The sequence below is a fragment of the Gobio gobio genome, assembly GCF_949357685.1.
Source record: "Gobio gobio genome assembly, chromosome: 2".
Taxonomy (NCBI): Eukaryota; Metazoa; Chordata; class Actinopteri; order Cypriniformes; family Gobionidae; genus Gobio; species Gobio gobio.
This window is the reverse complement of record NC_137098.1, coordinates 48,277,977-48,289,152: the sequence shown is the minus strand read 5'-3', so window position 1 is coordinate 48,289,152 and position 11,176 is coordinate 48,277,977. Positions and strand designations below refer to the sequence as shown.

The window sequence follows — 11,176 nt, the reverse complement described above, 5'->3', positions numbered from 1 at the left end:
TGAAGGCCTGGCTTGCAGTCTCTGCTCTAACTCATCCCAAAGCTGTTCTATCAGTTTGAGGTCAGGACTCGACTCTGTGCAGGCCAGTCAAGTTCCTTCACACCAAAGTTACTCATCCATGTCTTTATGGACCTTGCTTTGTGCACTGGTGCGCAGTCATGTTGGAACAGGAAGGGACCATCCCCAAACTGTTCCCACAAAGTTGGGAGCATGAAATTGTCCAAAATGTCTTGGTATGCTGAAATATTAAGACTTCCTTTCACTGCACTGTAAAAAAAATTCAGGTCTCCAATTGAAAATGTTCTAGTGACCAATCACATCTACATTTTTCAGTTGGACAAATTGAAATTCTGTGAATTGATGCAATTTAATCCACAGAAATTCAATTTGGCCAACTAAAAAATTTAGATGTGATCAGTCACTAGAAAATTTTCAATTGGAGACCTAATTTTTTTTTTACAGTGTGGAACTAAAGGAAATAGAAAACAGAAAGCTCAAAAGAACAACATTGATTTGAAATATTAAATCTTTTGCAATATTATAAATGTCTTTACTGTTACTTTGATCAGTTTAATGCATCCTTTCTGAATTAAAGTATTAATTTCTTAAAGAAAAAAAGTACTTACCCCAAACTTTTTAACTGTATTGTATAAGGCACTATTAAACATAGAAATATTAGGTAAATTCAGTCTTTATTTCAGAGTGGAATAAAATATCTGGTGTCTCTTGTGTATATCTTTACATTGACTCTAATTTGCTCAGGTTAAAAGAAAATGTTGGCTTGGGTGTATTCCGTCATTATTAAAGCCCATAGTTAGGATAATAGGTAGTTAATTCAGTTGATTTGTAGCACTGACAGTTACATTGCACCAGTGTTGCTCTGAGCTGTGAGCAAAATCAGTTATTGAAAGTCTATGACCAAAACACATAAACATTCAAGATGGCAATGTGACATTCCAGAGCATGCTTGAACTAAGGCTGGAGAATTTAGTGTTTTGTTGTGTTCATTCAGCTGCTTTATGAATTTCCCCTCACCTCTACTTTTTTTTTACCTTTTATTGTCTGTTTAATGTCTGATCTCTTCCGTGAATAAAAACCTTGTGCATTCAGTAAAGAAATATGCACTCTCTGAAACCAAGTCTGAGGTAAATGATCCAGTTTGAGGCTTTACATAATATGGATTTTTCTGGCATATTTTGACATGAACTGCTTTATATAAGCTCTCCCCTCTCCTCTCCACTTTTAGGTTTGCCTGAACATTAGTAATATATGAAAATGTGTTTTGGATAAGAGGAGTGTTTCTGCCGACTAGTGGTAATTGCTTAACACTGCAATGACTTCTGCAGCGATATTTGTAAAAGGTGATTTGTCATGCACTTTCACATCAGTAGGCTAAACTTACTGATGTAAGTAATATTTGAAAGAGTTCCTGTTTTCTACAATGTCTCGGGAACTTATTTTAAATTATTTTAAAATAGGTCAATAAGAATGTTGAGAAGACATACAAACTGTCTCAAGGCAACTTTTAAATTCTAAACTTTGAATCAAGATTACATGCTGCAGACCTACATCAATCAGAATTTCTCATTTATTATTTTTTTGATGATTTTATTAAACTCACAAAAACTGCATATAAGTAGGCTACATTAAATTTGGTTTGGAGAAGGTTTATTTATTTTTTAGAAAAACATAAAAATAAACTGCTTTAATGCCTTCTTAGTACAACACAGGGTAACCAATTTATGGTATGAAACAATGAAAATCAAAGATGAAATTTACAGTAAATAATAATCTGATGCTATACAGTGAGCAGGAAGATCACAGGGCTCAGGCACAGTCGAGTCATTGTATAACAGTGTAATTCATTATCCATTTCAGATTGTCTTCTGAGGTACAATATTTCAATCTGCTATTGCTTTGAGCGAAACATATCATTTGAAAGGGCTGCAACAGTGTCAATCACCATCAGTAACAGATCTGAAGAATTAGTCAGTCACAGTAGATGGGAGTTGATTTATAGCGTGACCTGCAGCTTGCAACCGGCACAATGTCAGACAAACAAATTCTTAGGTTACTGAATTTGTAATGCACTTCTCAACCATGTTGTTGTTTTAGGTTAGCAAAACACTTTTCTGCTGGCTTATCAGTGTCATTTGTATTGCTTGATTTCTTTTTGTATTATTATCACATAATGCAGGTGTTTTCATCTGTGCCATCAGTGGTATTGTTGCATACTGTACTAGGCTATTGTATGAAGCTACACACAAGTGACACACAACAGCACATAAAATAATTACATCACACTATGTTCCTTTCTTGAAATATAGGTTTTTCAACCCCCAAATATGATTCAGATCTTTTCAGGACATTTGCATTTGCTGCAGGCCTGACATTTTGAGAGTACCGATGAGTTCCAATTTTTTATTTTCTTGACAAGCTTTTCTACCAAATATATTTAAAATGTGCATATAGTTATGTGTGATTACTTCCACAGATGACCATCAGTTTGTCATTTAAAATGAATTACTCTGCCACTAGTCTTACGGCTATGTGTCTCATGAAGGCAACAGAAACATAATAGAAATTGAACATATTGTCATTTGGTTTAAACTGAAAATTCATTTACCATGTCATCCATTCTGAGACTATGCCTTATAAGATCATTTCTATAATCACACGACTGGATAACCAAAAAATTCATCATCACCAGAAGACATGTTCACATTTTAAGTCTGAAAATTAAGGCCGTGTAAGTGGAAGAATGAGGTCTCCAAATTATTGATGCAAGCTTAAAAAATAATTTGAGATAATTCAATATTTTTTCAGAAATAGTTCAGACTTTCAAACATTTCACATTACTTTGTCCATCCAGTACACTTTCTTCACCCTCATCAGAACATTTGAATCTCAAGGCCACCATTTTTCACTAAATATCAGGGCTCATTTGCGTGGATAGTATAGGAATTACAGGCAATTTCTCACTGACCCATACCTTGGTGTTGAAGTCTTTACACAAATGTATCCTCTGTAACTCTTTACCATAAGGTTGAATTTATTAATGCATTAGGAATCATGAACAATTAGCAACCATTTTAAAGGATTTCTTATTGTAAGTTAATTGAAGTGTACTATTATTCAATGTTCATTTATGTTTGTTCATAATAAAGATGGATAAATAGTTCATGAGTTCATGATATCTAATGTTAAACCTTATTGTAAAGTGCTAAATTCTCATCAAAACACCACTGAAGCACTATTAAAAGAGATAATTCTGTCAATGGCTTTGATCCATACCATCGACCCACAATCATGTTTATAGTATGGTATGGATCAAATTTACACCCTGTACCAACATATTACACTTACACAAATACCTCATTCTAAAAACCTCTGAACTCACTCTCAAGCTCATGGCCAATATTAAAGAGATAGTTCACCCAAAAATGAAAATGCTCTCATCCTTTACTCATCCTTGTGTCATATGAAGATACTGATATTGAGAACCTGAGAAGTTTCTGTCCCTTCATTGAAAGTCCAGGTAACCAAAAGTGCAAAAATCTCATAATGGTGTCATCCATATGAATTGGGCAGTTTTTTGAAGAGATCCGATCACTTTATATGATGAACAGATTTAACTTAGGCTTCTGTTCACATATAAACACGTATCACATCCCATATCACGATCATATCTCTTCTCAAGACTTGTATTAAACCACTTGATTCATGTGGATTTGTTTTACAACAGACTGCCTGAAATTTCAGTGAAGGAACAGAAACCTCTCAGGTTTCATAACAAATATCTTGAGTTTCAAAGATGAACTAAAATCCTGTTGGTTTAGAACAACATATGAGTGAATAAATTATGACAGAATTTTCATTTTGGGGTGAACTACCTTTAATGGCTGTCCCAGCCCTATTTTCTATTTTCTATGTCTATTTTCTGACCAATAAAGGCATCTTTGTCTTTGATTGCAGTATGAGGTCTTACTTGTCACAGTCTGGTTGAGCATTTCTTTAGTGTAGATATTCTATTTAAATGATAGATAAAGGACGCGTGGGTGACAGCAGCATTTAAAGAGCTATACATACTATTTTTTTTTACCCAACTGCTGCAGAGAACAACTTCACAATAACTAGAGCTGAAACATACAGGTTCTCGTCTTGGCATGGTAGGAAGTCCACGGCTTTGGCTATGTAGATATTAGTAATTTCATTTTAATTTCATGGTACCATGATATTAATGCTTAGAACGTCCCACTCTCAGACTACTACAGACTACACGCTCAGGAGACAGAGAGGGGTGCTTATGCACTCAAGTCTCAGTCATTTATTAATGAGATTCCCACCCATCCAGCGCAACTTGCAGGCCAGCCAGCGCCTAAGGGGGCAAAAGTATTCATAGTGGAACTGCTGGAATTCGGGTGTCCTCCGGATGTCCCTAAGAAAGGCCAAGTCCAGCTCAGATTCTGTTAGCACAATAAGAAGGAGAAGGAGGGCAAAGAGCAGAGCCAGGGTCACTAAGAAAAGACGGGCCAAACTACAGATGACCACATTCACCCCTTCCTCTGGTCCATGCTGGGATGGCAGAGTCTTCTCCAGGTGCGAACGTTTCCCTTTGGGCTTAACGGCCTGTGGCCTTGCCTGGTTTTGAGTGCACTGTTCTGTTCCTCCTTCCTCTTGGATCCTGCGTGGGCCATTTGTGTGGCGAACCTGAGCCTGGTCTGAGGGGTCGTTGGACACCGGTGTGGGAAGCACGCTGTCAGAGGGACTGTAAGAGTCCTCCGAAAATTCAGCCGTTCCTCCCTCGGCTCCATGGGAGCGTAGGAATGAGTTGCCATTGGATACCGATCGTACTGGTGTGGAATGGCCACTGTCACGCAAGGACTCCAAACCTGAAACACAGTGAGGATGTTCAGTGATTGTGTTGGATGCATTGATGTCTATTTGCTTTCAGGATTGTGTGTCAGTCAGAATTGAATTTAGAATGCTTTGACTTTGCAGTGAGGTGGCAAACAGGATGCAGAATTGCAATTATAAATTGATTATTAATTTAAGGAAGCATAAATTAACCTGAGTACACTAATAAGTGTCTAGTTAAGAATGGAAGGCTAGTCAAGAATGATGGCTTGACAAAGCATTGCCTGAAAGTTTAGAGTAGTTGAAAAATTTGAAAAGAACAGAAATTTTAAGTCTTAAGAACAGACAAATAGATCTGTTTGAAATGTCACGTATAGAAATGTATACTTCATGTACACACTAAATTTCAAAAGTCAGGGGTTAGTAAGATTTCTGAAGGATCACGTGACATATTCAGCTTTGACATGACAGGATCATATTACATTTCAAAATAAGCTAAAATAGAAAACAGTTATTTTAAATTATCACACTATCACTGTATTTCTGATAAATAAATTCAGCATTGGTGAGCATAAGAAAGACTTTTTAAAAACTACAAATTACAATAAAAAAACATTTTTAAAAATCTTACCAACCCCAAACATACACTGTAAAAAAATGCTGTAAAAAAACGGCGACATTTTGACAGTAAAATGCTGTTTTCCATTAAAACAGTAATATACCGTAGAAAACAACGCATTCTGGGTAATATTTGTTATTTTCGAGAAAATAGCCAACAGGAATATACCGTGAATTAACAGTGCTCAAAGTCGACACTCAGAGGCTGTGCTCCAAATCACACCCTATACCCTCATTCACTATTCCCTACACTAGTTTACTGATAGTGAGCGAAAATAAGTGAGTGAATTCAAACACCTGATGAACACCTGCTGTTATCAACGAAGGAAAGAGATACATGAACAGAAAAAAGTTGCTTTCATCAACTGAAGATAAAAGAAGATATTAAATCTCCACAAACAGCATTACCAGCTTCACACATTACTAACCAGACTGACTTTATTTCTGTCAGACGTCTACAGAACTTATTTTGACGTTACCATTATGGTGATTAGTGTTTGCTTTAGTTGGGCTCTTGAACCATGACATAATAACTTTAGTTTTTTTCTATTGCTGCTCAAACTGTGTGTTTTAAATACATTTGTTATAGCATGCAAAGCCGAAAGAAAATGTAAACAGATGATGTTGACTATTTATTAATGGTCTGATTCACTGAGCTCTTTCACAATCTAATCTATAATGATATAGATGACGTTTTATTTTATGGTAACGCAATAATTTTACAGCATAAGTTCCATCAGTGTCGCAACAACTAGATAATTTTAAGGACAGGAAAAAAGCTTGTGGTCAAAATATTTTGACTACCAGAGTCATTCAGACTCAAATAGACATCAAGAATCGGCGTATGAATCTCAACAATGGTAACAATCAAAAGCTTCATTCTGCAATGCATGCTGGGTACAGGCATTGTGCAAAAATCATCCATGACTCCCAGCATGCATTGCGGCATGAATAAATTATGCTGATGAATAGCCTGGTTATTTTCTTTAATTCTTAATATTTACCTTTATTTTTGGTGTTGTTTTTGTGTTGACTTTTGGTAGTGTTTTGTGATGTTCAGAGTTGATCTGTTCATCTTTTTTTTTGACTGTCACCATTGTTGAGATTCATATGCGGATTCTTCATGTCTATGTGAGTCTATAGGGCACCATAGTACAAACCATTTATGTATTTCATGAGTTTAAAAAATCCTTCATAACTGATTCCTAATCACTGTTTGATATTTTACAAACTGTCACAGTTTTGGTAATGAAAAATAAGGGTAACATGAGATGTATATATTAAAAAAAAAGGTTTTGTTTAGGGAATAGACAATGAATGAGATGAACGAACCAAGCATTTCATTATGTTTATGTCACAATCAATAACACCTGATCACAAGTGTTTTGCTACAACAAATGTGTCTAAGAAACACACAGTCATAGAAGCCAAAGAAAAACTATTGTTACAAAGTCAAGGGTCAAGAGCCCAACTGAAGCAAACACTAATCACCATAATGGTGACCAAACATTTTCAATTAAACATCAAAAGTTAATTTGATCTGTTAATTTTCTATAAGAGCTTCTGTAGATGTCTGACAGAAATAAAGTAAATCTGGTGAGTAATAAGTGAAGCTGGTAATGCTGTTTGTGGAGTTGTTTAATCCTCCTCTGCTTTAATGTCTTCTTTTATTTTCAGTTGATTTCATCTAAGGCTGTGGCTGAAGTCAGTTGTACTTCTCTTTCCTTGAGTGGTTCTGGTTGTTAACAGCAGGTGCTCATCACTAATTCTCAATTATCACTTAATTAATATCTTAATTATCTCATTAACTTCAACAATGCTTCAATTACTCTAACACTCTGTAGTGTGGACACATATAAGTGTTCATTTAAAACTGAAGATTTTGCTGTGGAGTTTAAAGGGTTAAAGGAATTAGATGAAAATTAACGGTAAACAACTGTAAATTAATTTACGGAAAAGTACTGTAAAAAAACAGCAGTTAGAAAAAAACAGCAGTTTACTGGCAACCAGAGCTGCCAGTAGATTACCGTAAAATCAAAGAAAAAACAGTAATATACTGTAAAACGTAACAGTCAGATTTACCAGATGAATCAAGATATTTTCACTGAAATAGTAGTGAAAGTTAATAGAAAAAAGTTGTGCAAAGTCTGTAACTGATAAGGAGAGTAAATATTAAAATGAACTTGTGTTGTTGCACAAGATGATATAGAAGAGATCTTTTAGTTTAATTAATTTGTTTTGTGGGTCACCATTGTGCTGGAGAGTAGAGCCTGTGCTTCAGTCCAGGATGAGCAGAGAAACACTGATGAAATGCTGCTTGATGCTTTATTTAAAGTCAGTGACTGTGTTTGCTAATGCAGTTATGAGCTGTTTGTTGAGTAATTTATCACATACATGTGTGCTATTGCTAGCGATGAACTGTAAAAATTGAAGTTAAAGTCATCTACTTTCACTACTACACATTACGTGTTTGCAGTTTATATTAAGAAATGTTCCTTTTCAGTGGACTCAAATTAAATGTTTACAGCACAAACACCCTATGAATGCTAGTTTTAAAATGAGAACTGTTTGAAGCAATCAGTTTTTCAAATGAAAAGAGTTACATTTCATGGTATTATTACGGTAACATACTGTAAAAAAGGAGAGCTGTAAATAAACAGTAGAGGGCTGTAAATTAACAGTATATTGCTGGCAACCACAGCTGCCAGTAGATTACCGTTATTTTACAGCACAATTTTTTACAGTGTAGTATATAGTTAACTTTTAAGCAACATTCCATTAGTATTCATAAAGACATCATTTACAATAATTCAACTGGTACAAATGTACTGATAATATGTACTACGACACAGGAAAATATAGCTCCACCCACAATCCATGTTAACAATGGTCGCACTCCAATTTGCTATATAATAGCAAGTTCAAATGCAGTCACACTGAAATAAGTTGAATGCCCAGCTGTTCCAAATGACCAAGAGCTTTACCTGCAGTGCTGGTGGGTTGAACACCAAGTCTGGATGAAGCTCCAGAGGAAGTGGAGGAGCTGGGCAAGGACGGGAACAGAGGCAGAGCTCCTAGAGCTTTCCCTAATAGTCTAGGCCCCATCGTCAACACCCGTACCGTCACATCCCGGTAACAGTGGTTGATCATCCGCAGGTGAACATTCACCTTTGTTTTAATCCGTATGAGACACTTCACCATGGTTTCAGAATGTAGCCGCTAACGTGTCTGATGTTCTTACCCCTGCGCAAGTGTGTCACCAATAGACCCCTTTTTTTCCCTCTATCCTCCTGAACAAAGATGACATAACACTATGTGTGTGTTTGAAAAAGTGAGTGTGAGAAAGCGAGAACACCTTAAAGCCCTAAAGCTCCATAAATCCCCCTATGCCCAAAAGCCCAGCTGTCCTGCATGCTCCAACCCCCTCAAACTCATTATGGGCTGTAACAAAAGAGCACATACACAACACACACTCATCCTGACACAAACCACATGACATACATGGACAGGCTCTCTATTAATAGACGGTGTAATAATAACTGGTGATACCTATGATAACCTATGTTATTTTGAATTGACCAGTATGTATTTTTGCAAACACACCCTGTCTTTTTCACTAAAGTACTAGACTTTTATTCTTTCTGTAAAGAGCAGGTACTAGAACGAAACTAACCTTAAACTCAAAATATATAGCACACTTATAGAGTACCCTCACACATAGACAAAGGCAACCATGATGGCATTTGGCAGTGCAGTAAAGTGACTGGAACAGGTGAACGTCTGGTCACATTGGGAACAATGAGAGCAGTTCTCATGTTACATACAGAGCAATAGAGAGAGATTGAGTGTGGTGTATTTCTATCCAGAGCACACTTTTTAGAGCACATCTTCCCAGCTTCACGATTTGCAATCATGACTATGTACACTATCGTTCAAAAGTTTGGGGTCAGTAAGAAATGAATACTTTTATTATGCAAGGACACATTAAATTGATCAAAAGTTACAGTAGACGTTACAAAGAAAATGCTTCTTTCTTTAAACTATCTATTCATCAAAGGAACCTTAAGCAACATAACAGTTTTGAACATTGATAATAATAAGAAATGTTTATTGAGCAGCAAATCAGCATATTAGAATGATTTCTGAATGACCATGTGATTGAATGATGTTGAAAATACATTTTTGATCAAATAAATGCAGCTTTGGTAAGCATAAGAGACTTCTTGCAAAAACATTAGGAAATCTTACCCCAAACTTTTGAATGGTACTGTGGTCTATGTAGGGTTTTGCCTAACTGTATATTTGTTTTAAGTTGAAGTATCTCTGAATTGTAATTTTACAACTGAATTGTAAATTGTAATAAAAAACAATAAATAAATAAAAAATAGGTGGGGCTTAAAAACGTACTGCAAGTTATGGTCCAGCAAGGACTCAATAATGAATCCTAGTGGAAGAATAAACCAAACCAAAAATCTCCAGTGTGCTTTTTATTATAGAGGAGATACAACGTTATACCACCACCAGATGGCATCATTTCAGTGCATATGGACCAATAGATCTTGTCTTGAGTTGCATTGGATTCAGACACAGACAGAGAATGCAATAACTGCTTTTCTAGCTACAAATTACATTGAATATTTGGGAAGTTATATGCTTAGGTTGTGTGTTTGTGTGGCCTGGTAAACCCTAAATTTTGGGGAAAATATATTTCCACAAAGATGGCAATATATGCAATCCTTGACATTGTGGGGACATTTTTTAGTAAATGTTATATTTATAATGTGCAGTTTGTACAGTATAAAAATCATGATGTCTATGGAAAGTCTTCATAAAACATGAAAACGTGTGTGTTTGTGTTCTTGTTTAACCTTCATTGTGCGGACTAAATGATAGATTTCTTGACATTGTGGGGACATTTTTTAGTCCCGTGAGGAAAATAGCTTATAAATCATACTTGATGTTTTTTTGAAAATGTAAAAAAGCAGAATGTTTTCTGCGAGGGTTGTGTTTAGGGGTACTGTTAGAGGAAAGGATATACAGTTTGTACAGTATAAAAAACATTATGTCTAAAGTCATCATTGTATGCGTGTGTGTTTGATTAAGTTTGATTATACTTAATTATACAAGTTTGTTCAACATGTCCTCACTATTCAAAAATGCCTCCAAAACAGACTTGAGAGCAGAAACTTACTAGTTAAAAATGCTTTTAATTCAGCTAAATCTGATTGTATTTAAAGGGATAGTTCACCCAAAAAATGTTTTAAAAATCCCATAATTTACTCACCCTCGAGCCATCCTAGGTGTATATGACATTTTTCCTTCAGACAAATACAATCTGAGTTATATTAAAAAATGTCCTGGCTCTTCCAAGCATTATAATGGCAGTAAATGGCAGCCCAAAAATTGAAGCCCAAAAAGGTGCATCCATACATTATAAAAGTACTCCACATGGCTCCGGGGGGTTAATAAAGACCATCTGAAGCGAATCGTTGGGTTTTTGTAAGAAAAATATCCATATTTCACACAAATACTTTATTAACCCCCGGAGCTGTATGGATTACTTTTATAATGGGTGGATGCACATTTTTGATCTTCAAATTTTGGGTTGCCTTTCACTGCTATTATAATGCTTGAATTAGCCAGGACATTTTAATATAACTCCGATTGTATTCGTCTGAAAGAAGAATGTCATATATACCTA

General features: G+C 35.6%; 2 protein-coding genes across 2 annotated transcripts in view; one reads left to right on the top strand and one right to left on the bottom strand.

Annotated features, from left to right (window-relative positions):
• Window positions 1-11,176, top strand: part of LOC307143991 (retinol dehydrogenase 11) — a 51,131-nt gene that overhangs the window by 3,527 nt on the left and 36,428 nt on the right. The gene's annotated exons all lie outside the window — the stretch shown is intronic.
• Window positions 1,656-11,176, bottom strand: part of frmd5b (FERM domain containing 5b) — a gene marked incomplete at its 5' end in the record, with an annotated part of 31,590 nt that continues 22,069 nt past the window's right edge. Inside the window, one exon of the mRNA XM_079845855.1 lies at window positions 1,656-4,892. Coding sequence (XP_079701981.1) covers window positions 4,324-4,892 — 569 coding nt within the window. The 3' untranslated portion in view covers window positions 1,656-4,323. The remainder of the gene's footprint in view (window positions 4,893-11,176) is intronic.